The sequence below is a fragment of the Macaca fascicularis genome, chromosome 7 (assembly GCF_037993035.2).
Source record: "Macaca fascicularis isolate 582-1 chromosome 7, T2T-MFA8v1.1".
NCBI lineage: Eukaryota > Metazoa > Chordata > Mammalia > Primates > Cercopithecidae > Macaca > Macaca fascicularis.
Window position 1 is genome coordinate 156,713,120 of NC_088381.1, and position 15,808 is coordinate 156,728,927.

Sequence of the window (15,808 nt, forward strand, 5' to 3'; positions counted from 1 at the left end):
GCTTAAAATCAAAACTTGTGAAATATAGCTGAAACAGTACTTAGGAGGAACTTTTGGGAGCTTTAAATGCATATACAGTTGGCCCTCTGTATCCATGGGTTCTTCAACTACAAATTCAACCAACCATGGATGGAAAATGTAGTTAGGCCTATGATGGCTGCATTTGTACTGAACATGTACAGACTTTTTTTCTTGTCATTATTCCCTAAACAATATGGTATAACAACTATTTACACAGCACTTACACTGTATTAGGTATTATAAGTAATCTAGAGATTTAAAGTACAGTTGACCCTTGAATAATGCAACAGTTAGAGGCACCAATCCCCATGCCATCAAAAAGCCATGTCTAACGTTTGACTCTCCAAACACTTAACTACTAATAACCTACTGTTGACTGGAAGTCTTATCAATAACACAAACAGTTGTTTAACATACACTTTTGTGCATTATATGTACTAATACTGCATACTTACAATAAATTAAGCTAGAGAAAACATAATTAAGAAAATCATAAGGAAGAGAAAATATAATTGTTATTCATTAAGTAGAAGTGGATCATCATAAAAGTCTACATCCTCATCATCTTCACATTGTGTAGGCTAAGGAGGAGGAAGAGGAGAGGCTTGTCTTATGATCTCGGGGTGGCAGAGGTGGAAGAAAATCCACCTGTAAGTGGACCCATGCAGTTCAAACCTGTGTTGTTCAAAGAGTAACTGTATTTTGGAGGATGTTCAAATTATATATCATTTTATATAATGGACTTGAACATCCATGGATTATGATATCTGCAGGGGATCCTGGAACGAATCTCCCCAAAAATAGCAAAGAATAACTACATTATAAATAAACAAAGGCTACAATTTAACGAATAGGCATCTACCCCAAGACATTAGAAAAAGATCACCAAAACTAAGTAGATTTTCTAAATGCTTTATATTTTTTAAATTGTTACTAGTTTATAGGAAAAACTATTTTTGTATATTGTTTTCATATCCAGAAAATTTGCTAAACTCTCTTTTCAATTCCAGTAATTCATCTTATTTTCCTTTGAATTTTTCTATATATATAAACACATCATATACATATATATAACCAACTGAGAATGGCAGTTGTTTTTTCCTTTCCAATCTGTGTGTGTGTGTATGTGTATGTGTACATATATATACACATACATATACATGCTATACATATACACATTTGGCCTTACTATATTGACCAAGATTTCTAGTCTATAGCTGAACAGAATGGTGAAAATGAGCATAACTGTCTTTTTCCTGATTTCAAAGGAAAATCTTCAATACTTCAACATTAAATATGATATTTGCTGGTGACATTCTACGCTCTTACCACAAGGGACAGCAAACCATGTCCTGTGGGCCAAACCAGGCCTGCTGCCTATTTTTGTACAGTCTGAAAGCTAAGAATAATTTTTACATTTTTAAATGGTTGAAAAAAATGTTTTAATAAAATTTTGAAACACAAGAAAATTATTTGAAATTCTACTTTCTGTGTCTGTAAATAAAGTTTCATGGAAGTATAGGTGTATACTTATTTGGTTTTTTTTTCTTTTTTTTTTTGAGACAGAGTCTCACTTTGTCGCCCAGGCTGGAGTGCTGGTGCAATCTTAGTTCACTGCAACCTCTGCCTCCCAGGTTCAAGCGATTCTTGTGCCTCACCCTCCTGAGTAGCTGGGATTACAAGCGTGTGCCACCATGCCTGGCTTATTTTTAGCAGAGACAGAGTTTTGCCATGTTGGCCAAGCTGGTCTTGAACTCCTGGCCTCATGTGATCCACATGCCTCCATCTCCCAAAGTGCTGGGATTACAGGCATGAGCCACCACACTCGGTCCTGTTTTTTGTTTGTTTGTTTTTGTTTTTTTAACATATTGTCTATGGCTTACATACTGTCTTTATATCACACTACAGAGGCAGAGTTGAGATATTGGGAAAGAGATGATACACTCTCATCACTTTGGACTGCTCCTCAGTACATTACAATTTTCAGTGACACAGTTACAACTTGTCAAAATTTTGAGGGCTATCTGTACTACCATATAGTAACATTTTGTTATTATTTTTGTTTACCAATGTATATTCATACGGGACTTAGAATGTTACATTTTTAAGGCACAGTTGAGCATGGGCTATACTGTTATTGAATCAGATGGCAAAGCATTAGGTTTATTATGCAATGACACTGTAGCTGTGCTAAAAGGATACAAATATAAATTATCAGACTAAGCACTCATCACAATTTTTCCAACTCACAGGTAAGCTCAGAAAAATTAGAAAATTTAAAACAGAATATCTCATGACAGAATTTATTTACAAATTTAAAAATACAATGAGGTTGCAAGAGAAGTAAGTTTCTGAGTGGTTGATCTGTTAGCCAAGCAAGGAAAGCTACTTATTGGTAATGAAAATGGTAAATCATTTTGAATTGCAGCAGCTTCAGAAATCTGTCCAGAGAAAACAGACTTAAGACTGTTACAGCCTTTCCATGAGAACAGTTGCTCCAAAAGTTGAGAATATTGGGAACACTACCAATAATTTAAAAACAAGATAAATAATTTTGAGTGGTTTTCCTTGATTCTTGATGGGTTAACAGATGTTACAGATACTACTCAATTGTTTATTTGAGGAGTCAATGCCAAGTGTGAAGTGACAAGAATTTGCTTTCATGAATAGTCTGCATGAAACAACTATAGACAAGAATATTTTCAAAATCATTGAGAAAACACTAATTCAATACAACCTAAATTGGAATCTGCTAAGATGAATTATAACTAACTGATGGTGGGAAAAAATAGGTCCAGAAAAAAATGGCTTAAAGAAATTTACAGATTATGAAAATGTAAGGGGTTTAAAGCCTGTGCGTATTCATTGTATTATTCTTTAGCACGTACTTAGCAAAGAAAAAAATAAGACTGTCTCTTGTTTTTTTAACCAATAGCGTTAATGGTGAACTTCATTTGCTCCTGTGGATTTAACTAACCACTGTCAGTTCTGTGAATTTTTGCCAGATACAGAAGTAGAAAATCCTGACTTGCGCTAACACAGCAGTTAAATGGCTTAGCAGTGGTAAAGTTTTATTGATTTTCTGATCTCAGAATCAAGATTGAAATTTTTCTGAATTATGAAGAATTGCCTCTCTCTCTCTCTCTCTCTCTCTCTCTCTCTCTCTCTCTTTCGAGACGAAGTCTGGCTCTGTTTCCCAGGCTGGAGTGCAGTGGCACGATCTCAGCTCATTGCAACCTCTGCCTCCCAGGTTCTAGCGATATTATTAAACACTGAATGGATTTGGAACTTAGCTTCTACTGAAGACTCAATACTGTTACCTAATGAATTCAACCTAAAATTATAAGGCAAAAGCAGCATAATGTAATGTGAAACTTTATTGTGGTAAAGTCATTTGGACAATTAATGCTATTTGAATAACAATATCAAGCTGCTTTATATACTCCTGTGCTATCAAAACTTAAAACAGGAAGTGAGGTCTCCATTCCCACACAAATCTGCAGCAGATATTTTTTGGAGCTTAATTTATAGCTTTAGCAGCATATGTTGGACTATCCTCCTTTGGCAAATGCTCGGTCTTGTCTGTCCCTTGTGCTCCAAGAGAAAGCCATAAACAAAGGTCAAGTTTACCCAAAGGAAAAATGTCTTCAGGGCAAAAAGCAGCTTTGGCACAATGACCCCCTAGATGCCCATTTTCTTTCACAAATTGGCTGGATAGCTCCTCATTATCTTGTCAGTTCTTGGAAGGTTTTAAGGTGATTTACATTTTAACTAACATCTTTAGTTGTTTTCATTGGAAGTTGTTTTATTCCAAATAAACTGGTCACCAATAACAGAAACAGTAGTCTGAACAATTACTTTTTAAAGAAACAGTTGTCCTATTGGCAGCAGCTAGGTAGCACTTGGTAATAGCAGTTCTACAATGAAAGGATTATGAATAGTTCTTAGCAAAGCACAGAGTAAGGTGTAGTCCCCACAGTAAGTTTACAGACACATGACCTATGCCATCTTCCAAACCCCAAAAATAGACTGGCACAATGACAGTAAATGGCATGACTGATTAGCATACCATAAAAAACATCAATAATTATCTGGAAACAATTAGGTCATCTTACTCCTTACACTAAAGGAAGCTTTACATAGATTAGGAGTTAAACATAAAAATATAACCACTAATGTACTGGAAGAATATATTGAAAAATTTTTTTAAATAATTTTTGGGAAGATTTCTCTATGATAGAATCCTAAATTCAGCTATATAAAAAATAACAACACAACAAGAATTTTTGCTTACCTAAAACAACCTACATGAAGTAAAAAAAAGAAAAAGCAAGTAACAAACTATTGAAATTACTTGCAATTTACATTATAGGCAAAGAGTTAACATCCATAATATATAAAGAGCTACTAAAAGTAAAAGGAGAAAAAGATCAACAACCCTACAGAAAAAAATGGCAAGAAATGTGGAAAGTTTATAGAAAGGATTCTAGGGAACCACCTAACTTTTTTAAATTGGTAAATATACAGAAAGAATTAAGCACTTTTCTGCTTTTATTATACCCAGGATAAATAAATAATTGATGAGAAGAAATTCTCTTTATAGAAATACTACAGCTAACAAATGAATAATGAGTGGTAAATATAAGTATTAGAATGCCACCATTTGAAACACTTATTAAAATGATAGACTTAGGCCATGTATTCTCAACGGGGGTAATATTTCATGAAAGGGGGTAAAAATGAATTCTTAGGGGTAAAATATCTTAAATATTACACAATGGTTTGTATTCTCTTAAGGGGCCACAATACAAAAAGAGATACACAGTTGTCTATGGTCTTAAAATTTCAAAGTGAGGGTGTGATCAATAAAAAAAAAAGTAAGAAAGTGACAATGAAAAAAGGTCGGGAAACACTGACCTAGACAATCATCATCAATGGTCGCTACCAGAAAAAACGGAGACTACACATTACATACCATCAAGCAGGAGTACATCACCACCTAGGAAATATCCTTGGTGAAAATTCATAACTGTATCTCATCAAATCTCTAAATCTAACTACCAATTTACAGGACACAAGGAACACAGACTATGTTAAAATACACTATGGGTGTGCAATTAGCCAAATCCAGAATGTGGGAAACCCTGAATAAACTGTAAGAACAACAAAAAGGGAAGGAAGAAAGCTGTAGAATAAAAGAGACTGAAAAGACATACCAACAAACGCAATACATGAAGCTCATTTGGATCCTGATTTTAAGAAATCATAAAAATATTTTATGAGACAATCGGGAATTTCTATACCAGCTAGATAGAGAACACTATGTGATAAGAGTATTGTGGTGATGTTTGAGATATCTTTTAAAGATACAAACTGAAATATTTACAGATGAAATCAGGGAGAAAAAAAAGACAAATTGGGGGAAACAAATTTCAACTCCTAAAATTGATCAGTGGTTCTCAAACTTTTGAGTATATTGTAGTCACTTGGAAGGCTTCTGAAATCACAAATTGCTCAATTTCTGGTATTAGGTCCTGTAAAAGGCCTGAGAATATGCATTTCTTACAAGTTCTTAGGTAATGCTGATGTTGCTCGTCAAGGAACCACACTTTGAGAACCACTATCCCAGACACGGTTTCTAATTTCTTTAATATATAGACCAGATATCATTAGATCTTATTTAAAATCAAGTAGAGAAAAAGATCTATGAACTAATAGAAAATAGGCAAAGGATTTGAACAGGTCAAGGAAAAAAATGTCCTCTAAACATATAAAAACATACCAACAACCCTCAATATAAGAGAAATACACATTTTCAAAATATAACAAGGTATCATTTTTCACCTTTTGGTATTATAATTAGTTCTGTTAAGGGTGTGAGAAAACAGGCACTGGCAATATATTCACGATAGGTGTATAAATTGTTGCTGCCTCTATGTAAGGCCTTATCTATCAAAATTTAAAATACGCACATCCTTTGATTACTGCTAAACATTTATCAGAGATATTCACACATGTACAAAATGACAAATGTATAATGATATTCATTGCAAGCCCTGTATTTATAAAATACACAAAACTGGAGGAAACTAATCTTCCATCAGTAATGGATTAGTTGAATAAATTACAGTATATCCATGCAGTGAAATATTATATTCCTGTTAAAAAGAAGGAAGTAGTTCTGTACATTCTGATAGGGAACAAACTCCATATATTTATAAGAGAAAACATATTACTAATAATTCTATTAATTTTCAGTACTTACTACTTATGTTCATTTGTTATACCATGAGCTACTAAAGTTTTAATCGGAGTATTTTAAGCTTTCTTTTTTTTTTTTTTTTTGAGACAGAGTCTCACTCTGTTGCCAGGCTGGAATGCAGCAGCACGATCTCGGTGTACTGCAACCTCCACCTCCTGAGTTCAAGCGATTCTCCTGCCTCAGCCTCCCGAGTAGCTGGGATTACAGGCGCCCGCCACCATGCCCAGCTAACTTTTGTATTTTTAGTAGAAATGGGGTCTCACCATGTTGGCCAGGATGGTCTCAATCTCTTGACCTTGTGATCTACCTGCCTTGACCTCCCAAAGTGCTGGGATTACAGGCATGAGCCACTGCGACCGGCCATGTTTTCTTTATGTTTATCTAAGGATACATCCCAGCCTATGGAATTACTTTATAATTTGCTTACCTGACTGAACGATCATCACTTCCAGTCACAGCCAAAGGTTTAGTAGGATGGACAGCAAGTGCCCAAAGTTCACCTTCACAATGCCCTTGCATAATTAGAAAAGGTTTATTTCTTTCTTGCACCACAATTTCAAAAATTTCACTGTCCTGTGTTCCAACTAGAATGTGGTCACCTCGCCAACACACACTCCTTACAGACAAACCTAGTAAAAAGTAAATTGTATTTAATATATAATGCTGAAATAATGATAGCAGCAGGAGGCAGACAAATCCCTATGCAGATAGGGGCAAGTCCCGGTGAAATCCAACCTTCAAACCTAAGACAGTTTAAAGCCTGAAAGCCAAGCTACAGGTCTTGGATAAATCCACAGACCAACTGAGAATGTCTCTTTCCATTTGGTGCACTTTCCTCTGATTGATCCCCACCTTTCACCTACTTTACACATATTTACCCTTCCCTAATTGGTTTTTTATAGTGTTGTGCCCATCTTTGAGTGGTGCCTTTTTAAAGCCTTTTTTGCATACTCACAAACCCATCAGCATGCAATTGCTCATTCTGAGCCCATAAAAGCTCCAGACTCAGCCATATTTGGGGACTGCCCACCTTTGGGTGGGGGGTTGCAGGTGGGGGAGACTACCTGACTTCAGCCCATCTCGGGTACCCTCTCCACTGAGAGCTGTTTTGTCACTCAGTAAAACTCTTTGCCTTGTTCACTTGCCAGCTGTCAGTACAACCTCTTTCTTCTTGGATGTGGGACAAGAACTTGGAACTCACCCAACAGTGAGTACAGACAGAGCTGTAGACCTGTAGCATTCCCCTCCTACTCACGAAGCAACAGGAGAGAGAGCCACTGGGCACCACACGCCCCGTTTATTGGGCAGGACCGAAAGAGCTATTAACTTGCTGTAACACCCGCTTTGGGGCTTCAGGGTCGCTGGAGTCCCCAAGTTTTTTAGGTGCCACCACATTCCCTTCATCCAGACGCCAACGCCCAAGATAGAAGCAGGTCACAGCACACCCGGCCCAGCCACGGGCTGAGCACATATCCTGCAGCAAGTGTGGGATCCAGCCAGAGTGCAAGCCAAGCGCAGCCTGCCAGGCCAAGGGGGCAGGGTACCTCCTGGCGAGCCTGGAGCCCAGTGCAGCCCTGGACAGGGGCGTTGCCAGCCATGAAGGTCTCCAGCTGGCAAGCTGGCACTCAAAATACCCTGTGTCAATAATTCCAATCTTCCTAAATTGAAGTTAATTTTGTACCTTTTATATCTTAGATGTGAGACAGAAGAAAATATGTAAGTCCTTGATCTATATTCACATTTTCTTCAACTGTCCATGTTGTTTTCTACATGAAATATTTCTGTCTTTTTATGTACCTAGTTCCTACCCAGCCTTCAGACATGTACTCTTCTTCCTTCTCCCTTGTAGACAACTCTAGCCATGTCTACTTGCTCAGCCAGTCTTACAACACTTCAGTCTGCATTGTTCAATAAGTACTCAATCAGTAAATTACCTTTATAGAATTGTATTCTTTTTCTTTTAATAATCTGACTTTTTACTTGTCTATATTTCATTTCTTCAATACACTCATAAAATCATTAAAAAGAGAGAATTTTACTTCTTCTGCATACTCCTCAATGTCTGTCGTAATCTTAGGAAAGCTACTGTGTTTTCATTTTTCTCATGTGTGTTACATGGCCAATATAAAGATACCGTGTACCTCACAATGTCCTTATGAGGATCAGATAAGAAAAAGTCTCAAATTATTTTGTAAGCTTTAAAGCACAATAATGTTTAGCAAAACTAATGAAAATAGAATAAGTTAATATTTACATGCTTATTATGTGTTATCCTTATAAACATTTTAGAAATATCAATTCATTTGATCCTATATCCTAAATAATATATTTATTCTTATTCTCATTTACAGTGAGGGTAAATTACCAGCCCAAAGTCACACAACTTGTAGGTGACTGGAATATGGTTTAAACACAAACCTGTGGGTAGTTTTTATAGTAAAAGGTCCTGTTTTATTACATCAATTTTTTTTTAATCCCCAAGAGAAAAAAAGTCCCCCAATTGCTGACAAATTTGGATGAAGGAAAAATACATCTATCCACATTTAAATCATCCTGAACAAAAGTTCCCCAACCCTCATCATTTACCCCAACTGTTTATTTAGAATAGTTTGTTTGTTAAATAGTTATAGTTAGCATTCTAATAGTAAAATACTTTCAAAATCGAAAGATACTAAGTGAGTCCCTCTCACATCTCTCTATAGCTCCCATTATAATAGACATTAGATTTATGAAAGCATCTTTCCCCTAACAATGAACCTAAACTCTCTACAGGCAAAATTTCTCCTTAATAGAAGAATTTCAATCAAATGCATACAGGGTAAAGAGGCAAATATGAGTCTTACATTGATACTTACTGAAAGAAAGAGATAATCTTTGGGAAGTTTAGAGTTTGCCTAGTAATAAGACATTTGTTTTGTTATTACCTTTGTATCCCTGGTCTGTTTCCCTGAGATCAATCACAGTAATTGGTTTAAAAGTTAAATCCCAAAGACGAATACAACCATCTCTGCCACCAGTAGCAAAGCCTTCTTCACAAGCATTCATGCTAAAAATTCCTGCCTAGAAGAGGAAATAAAATAATTTAACAAAAAATGTTTTTTAAGAACATCTACTATATAAAGGTAGAAACCCTTTTAAACCAATCTAACAATATTTTGGTAGGATATAAGAATAAACAAATACATCAGAAAACACAAAAGAAAATCTAGAAGTAAGTCCACAGGAACTTAATACAGTTGCCCCTTGTGGATTTGAACTTCACTGGTTCACTTATATGGATTTTTTTCAATAAATACAGTCAGCTCTGAATCCACAGTTCCACATCAGCAATGAAACCCAGATCAAAATACAATCTTTATGGGATGCAAAACCCATAGATAGGGAGGGCTTTACATATGCAGGTTTCCCAGGGCAAGACTTGAGTATATGCAGATTTTGGTATCTGTGGTCCTGGAGCCAATCCCCACAAAATATCAAAGCATGACTATATATAACCAAGGTGGTATTTAATTATATGGATAAAACATAAAAGAAAATAAATTTAAACCTTATATCACATGTAAAAATGAATTACAGATGAACATAAAATATAACCATTTATAACTAAATATAAAAAATAAAAATATTAGAAAAAGTCAGAATAACATTTAGGTAACTTTGGGCTGTGAGAGACATTTCTATGCATGCCAGATCACCCACGAGTTTTAAATTTGTTCATATGAGAAAAGATACAACAAGCAAAGACAAACAGATTGGAGAAATATTTGCAACACGTATGACTGTCAAAAGATTAATAACCCTAATATTCAAATGAATAAAGGAAATAAAAACAATTCAACAACAAAAAATTTAAAAAGTAAAAAAGCAAAGGGTAGGAAAATCCAATTAATAGAAATGTAATGCACTGAGGACTTTTCTACATGAAGATCTTGCTGTTAACAACATGGCGGCTTTGTGCTATCCAGCTCCCTTTACTTTGTAACGGGGACCCAACTGCTAAAAAGCTCAAACCAAAAAAAACTAAACAGTTTAAACAGCAGATTTCTTTTTCAGTTTAGTAAGTTATTTACACAAAAACTTAATTACCTCTGGTAAATTAGCCTCAAGAGCACTAGCTTTATTCTGGTGTGGTTAATCTAGAATACTTTTAGATTGAAGTTAACAAGCTTTTTTTCAACACTACTCTGCAGAAAGACACCATACTAAAGCAATAGCTTTAACAAGATACTAACTATACTAATGTAATAAATGTCAATGAGTCTAACTGATTTCTTCATTGAAATCTTGAAAACAAATATATAATTCAGTTAGAAAAGCATTTTTCAAGCAACCAAACTGACTAGAAACAATATACTATATTATGCAGTCTGTCATTCTAAGACAAGGTTAAGTAATATGTCATTCTGAGACAAGGTTAAGCAATACACATTAAAGTATTTAAAATACTTAAATATACTTACAGCATGGGCTCCTTGTATTGTTCGTATAAGATTGATTCCTTTCCAGACATAGATATCCCCATTGAGTGCACCAGAATATGTTAATTCATCCCTTGCACAGGCTAGGCACAGTATTGTCTGAAGGTCACCCGTCTTACCAAAGACACCTCGTTTTGGGGTCAGAGCATTTCCACATAAACTCCAGAACTAAAAGGTATACAGTATAATCAAATTACCAGAGAATTCTTACAAAATAAAGTAAAACATTCCCAATACCTTGATGCTATTATTACAGCAGTGAGCTACAAATTAACTAAGAAATTGCCTTATGATAAAATAGCATTCAACGTTCAGATTCTCATCCTAGTTTGTCAAAAGCTATGTTATAGCATAGCTATAGTCACTGGTTTCAATGCTTATCTGTAAGAATAAGGGGTTTTAATCAGATTATTTTTAAAATATGCTACGCTTTCCTTAGGTTTCTGAAAAGAAATCTGTATAAAACTTAGATTAAGCCAGGCTCAGTGGCTCATGCCTGTAATCCCAGCACTTTGGGAGGCAAGGTAGGCAGATCACCTGAGGCCAGGAGTTCAAGACCAGCCTGGCCAACATGACTAAGTCCCATCTCTACTAAAAATACAAAAATTAGCCAGGTATGGTGGCGCATGCCTGTAATCCCAGCTACTCGGGAGGTTGAAGCACGAGAATCACTTGAACTTAGGAGGCAGAGTGGTTACAGTGAGCTGAGAGTGCACAACTGCGCTCCAGCCTGGGTGCAGAGTGAGACTGTCTCAAGAAAAAACAAAACAAAACAAAACAATTTAGGTTAAAAAGTTGGGAACGGGTTAGCAATGAAAATGAAGATAAGTCATCATAGACTAAGAAGAAAAAGGACCAAATCTAATGTTCTCTCTCTGATAGAAACATTAAAGATAGGAAAAAAGGAGTATGCTACAGCTTATTGTTGCTGTAATATTTGATATTTTCAAAGCTGACCAATTGCTTTGCTTGTAAAGCTTAAAAAAATAAGATGTCCATGGGTAATGATTTGTTCATTCTTGGGAGAAAATAAGAAGTTAAACATGAATCTTCATTACCAGGGGTTTTGTTCTATTAGGTGGATTTAGGTAAATTTTATAGTTCAAGGAGAGAAATTTAAAGAAAAAGGAGTTGGGGGGAAGCGGGCGCAGTGGCAAATGCCTGTAGTCTCAGCAACTTGGGAGGCTGCGGTGGGAGGATTATTTGAGGCCAGGAGTTTGAGGCTACAGTGAGCTATAAATCACGCCTGTGAATAGCTACTGCACTCCAGCATGGGCCACATGGTAGGATCCCATCTCTAAAAAATAAACCAAAAAAATGGGACAGGACAGAGATATATACATTAAATAGTTCTGCATGAAGAAATTAGGCCCAAAGAATAAATTCAACTTTGTAATAAGTAATTAACATTTAAAATAACATAATTTATTATCATACATTCTTATTTTAAAATTTGAAGCCTCAAATAACTAAAAATTATGATCATTATTCAAAGATCTAATAAGTACTTTAATTAATGAAACTTTATACTTTTTAAACTTAAAATCTCCACAATTTCTGTGTATATAAGTGGCTTGTTCTCTTTCTTTCAGCATGTCCTAATTTGAATCCATTATTTTCTTCTAGATCAGTGATTCCCAGTGTTAGCTTCACATTAGAATCACCTAGAGAAATTATAAAATGGGATGCCTGGACTCCCACTTGAGACGAACTGGGACAGAATCTCTGAAGCATGAAGCCCAGGTATCCAAATGATTTTGATGCTCAGCAAGGGTTAAGAACCATTGTTCTAGACTCCAAATCAATATTGTCCAATAGAACTTTCAGTGATGATGAAAATCTTACACACACACACACACACACACACACACACACACACTTTCCAATACAGTAACCACTAGATACATAAGCATATGAAATGTACTGCCAGGGTGACTGAGGAAATGAATTTTAAATTTCATTTAACTAATTTATGTTTAAATAGCTACGTATGGTTGGACAGTGAAGTTCTAGATCATCTCTGGGAATTAATTTCCTCACACTTATTGCCTGCAAAGAGAACTATGTTACTATTCATTTCTTCTAGCAAAGGAAAAGAAATGTAACTCAGTATATAGTTTATTTAGTTTGAGAAAATGAGCTTTTTATAAAAACCTGAAAATGGAGCCTTTAGCTTTACTTATAATATAAAATAGTAAGATCTCTTTATTAATTTGCCAATCACTTATTAAGCACTTAATATATATCAAGTATCATATCAAACATACTGTCCATCAAAGATGAACAAGACAAAAATCTCTACTTTCACAGTGCTTATATCATGTGCCTTAAAGCCCAGCATACAGCCTTTTTGGTATTAAATATTTGTCAAAAATAAATATTTACTACTGTCCATCAATCAAATCAATACCAGAATAACAAATCCAGAATTGCAGCAGCAGTGAAAGATGCACTGGAGAAAATGTGGATGGAGTTAAGCATATTGAAATAAAGAATGTGAACACAGAACCTTAATTCACTAGGAATTAACTGTTATCAGGAACTGTTACAACAGACAGTGGAAGTAAAGCAAGTTATTTCCAATTTGTTCCAACGATTTAAAAGTAAGTATAAACATAATAAAGAATATCACCACTGACTTTACAGGCTTCAAAATCTGAGCTGTAATTATAAAACAAAACCCAGAGCTTTCATAAGCAAAGTAAATAGTGGCTATCAAGGCTAAGAGAGGGACAAGGAGAGATTTGTTAAAGGATACAAAATTATAACTAGATAGGAGGAATAAGTTCTACTACTCTATACCACTGTAGAATGACTATAGGTAATACGAATAGACAGTTTCAAATAGCTAGAAGGAGGATATTGAATGGTCCTAAAACAAAGAAATAGCAAATGTTTGGGATGATAGCTAATTACCCTAATCTGATCACCATACATTTTTATGTATCAAAACATCACTGTGTACCCATGAATGTGTACTATTATTTGTCAAATAAAAAAAAATGTAAAGGCTGAGGTCAAATCAGGGAGCGAACATAGAAAAAGGAAAAGCAACACTTTCAGAATGCAGACCATGTGTTAGGCACTATGACAAGCACTTGAATATATACTGCCGCCTTATTTAATCTTCAATTCTTTGAGGATGGTAACAGCAGTCACAGTTTTAAAATGTGAAGAAAAAAAAAAGCTCGAAGAGGTTAAATAACTCATACTAGGTTAAACAGCTAATAAATGGCAAAGCCAGGTCTACTCATGTTGCTTCTCCCACACCATTCTATCTATGTAAATGAAAAACTCTTCATTTGTTTCCTATTCTCAACATTTTACTTTGTAAGTGAAACATGAAGAAACAGGATGGACACAGTAAATCCTGCCTCACTGGATAACAAATTTCTTTATGGAATGTGGCTTATTAATTTCCTATTCATACCTATATCGCTTACAATAATTCAAAGCAAATAATATACATATTTGTTTGATTGAACATAAGAACAATAAAAACATTGCCATTTTAAAAGTAAGTATTATCAAAATTCTGAAAGTAGTCTAAATTGTTAACAGTGAGATATATACTTAGCAGCAGAGAACTAAACGTGACTATTATAAAACAAGACCCTTCTAGTACCTTGATATGTTTTACACCACAGCTGACAAGTTTATTTGGCTGGTACAAATCCCAAGAAATATCAAATATCTGTAAACAAATCAGATTCATGATTAAAATACTTATTTCCAGAATCATTTAAAAATCCTGTCCAAAAGACCAAATGGCCCAAACTCCTAATCATAAAATAAAATTACTCAATAAATAATAATCAGAATCCCACACTTTAAAATCTTATGAGAAATAAAGCAAATTTGAAACTGATAAGAAATAAAAAGTATTTCTTAGTTTCTATGAACTTCAAACACTACTGGAGTAAAACTGAACACCTCCATTTATGTTTAATTTTTTAAAAAGATTGGTGCATAAATAACAAGAATGGTTCAACAGAATTAGGGCATGAAGGGAGGTGCTTGCATAATTTCTACAGAGGAGAGATTCAGAATGGAACATGACACTCATACAGCCTAGAAGAAAGAAACATCTTTATAGCTTTCTATCACTCAGAACTATTTACATAAAGAATCCAAACACCGATTTTACAGTAATTTTTTTCAGTGTTTCAAGGTCCAAGTTAACTTATACTTAAATTTTGGGGAGTCTCCAGGCTTCATTATTTTCTAAAATTTCATAAATTCTAAACACATGCAAAACATTTTGTTACAAAAGCAAACAAGCAAAAACCCAGGTGAAATAAAATATGAATTAGAAACATAATTAAACAAATGATGAAAGAAAAACTAACATTTAAAAAATAATTCATTTATTCTGCTTTCTGGTAGTCTTCATGTTTCTTTGACACCTTATCAACCTACCTCTAAAAGGTTTACATTTTTGGTATACTAAAATGTACACTTTACATTTTGGTATACTCTAAAAATTTACAAAAGTGATGCTCTTTAGTGATAATGAAGAAATAATACATATTTAAGTTAATATTTAACAACTCACCATAATATAGATTAAATGAAAAACATATCAATGCAACTTTGAAATATTCAACCACAATAATACTTTCAAAAACTCCACTGACAATGTCATATTTTATAATAATGGGTCTATTTATTAAATTCCCAACAGTCATGTGCAAAATGCTTTGATCTAAACAGGTAAGAACATGCCAGCTGTCTAATAAAATATATCCAACATTTTAATAATGGATTAAATTGTGTGTTTGTGTGTGTGTATGTGTGTGTGTGTAACAGGCCTCTCTGAGCAGCTACTAAAAATCAAATGTATTCTCCAAAATGCGAATATACACAAAATTTTCTACCCAACTTTTAGAGTCATAAATTCCCACCAAACAGAATCATTGGCCATACCTCTGTGCTGGTTCAGGTTAGGATTTTACTACACATACATACACACAAATTAGATACTTTTAGAAGTTTATAACTTTTTTGATCTACATCCATAAAAATAGTATAACATTTCATTAAAAGC

The 15,808-nt window shown here is 34.6% G+C and overlaps 1 protein-coding gene across 12 annotated transcripts in view; it reads right to left on the reverse strand.

The window, feature by feature from the left end:
- EML5 (EMAP like 5) overlaps positions 1-15,808 on the reverse strand; it is a 192,872-nt gene that overhangs the window by 129,197 nt on the left and 47,867 nt on the right. For all 12 annotated transcript variants that reach the window (XR_012416050.1, XR_012416049.1, XR_012416051.1 and 9 more), the window contains exons 4-7: positions 14,387-14,455; positions 10,744-10,929; positions 9,208-9,343; positions 6,711-6,912 (exon numbers count right to left, since the gene is read on the reverse strand). Coding sequence is in view for 8 of the 12 variants with exons in the window: in XM_065549193.2 (XP_065405265.1) it covers positions 6,711-6,912; positions 9,208-9,343; positions 10,744-10,929; positions 14,387-14,455 (593 nt within the window). In the remaining 4 variants the exon portion in view is untranslated. The remainder of the gene's footprint in view (positions 1-6,710; positions 6,913-9,207; positions 9,344-10,743; positions 10,930-14,386; positions 14,456-15,808) is intronic.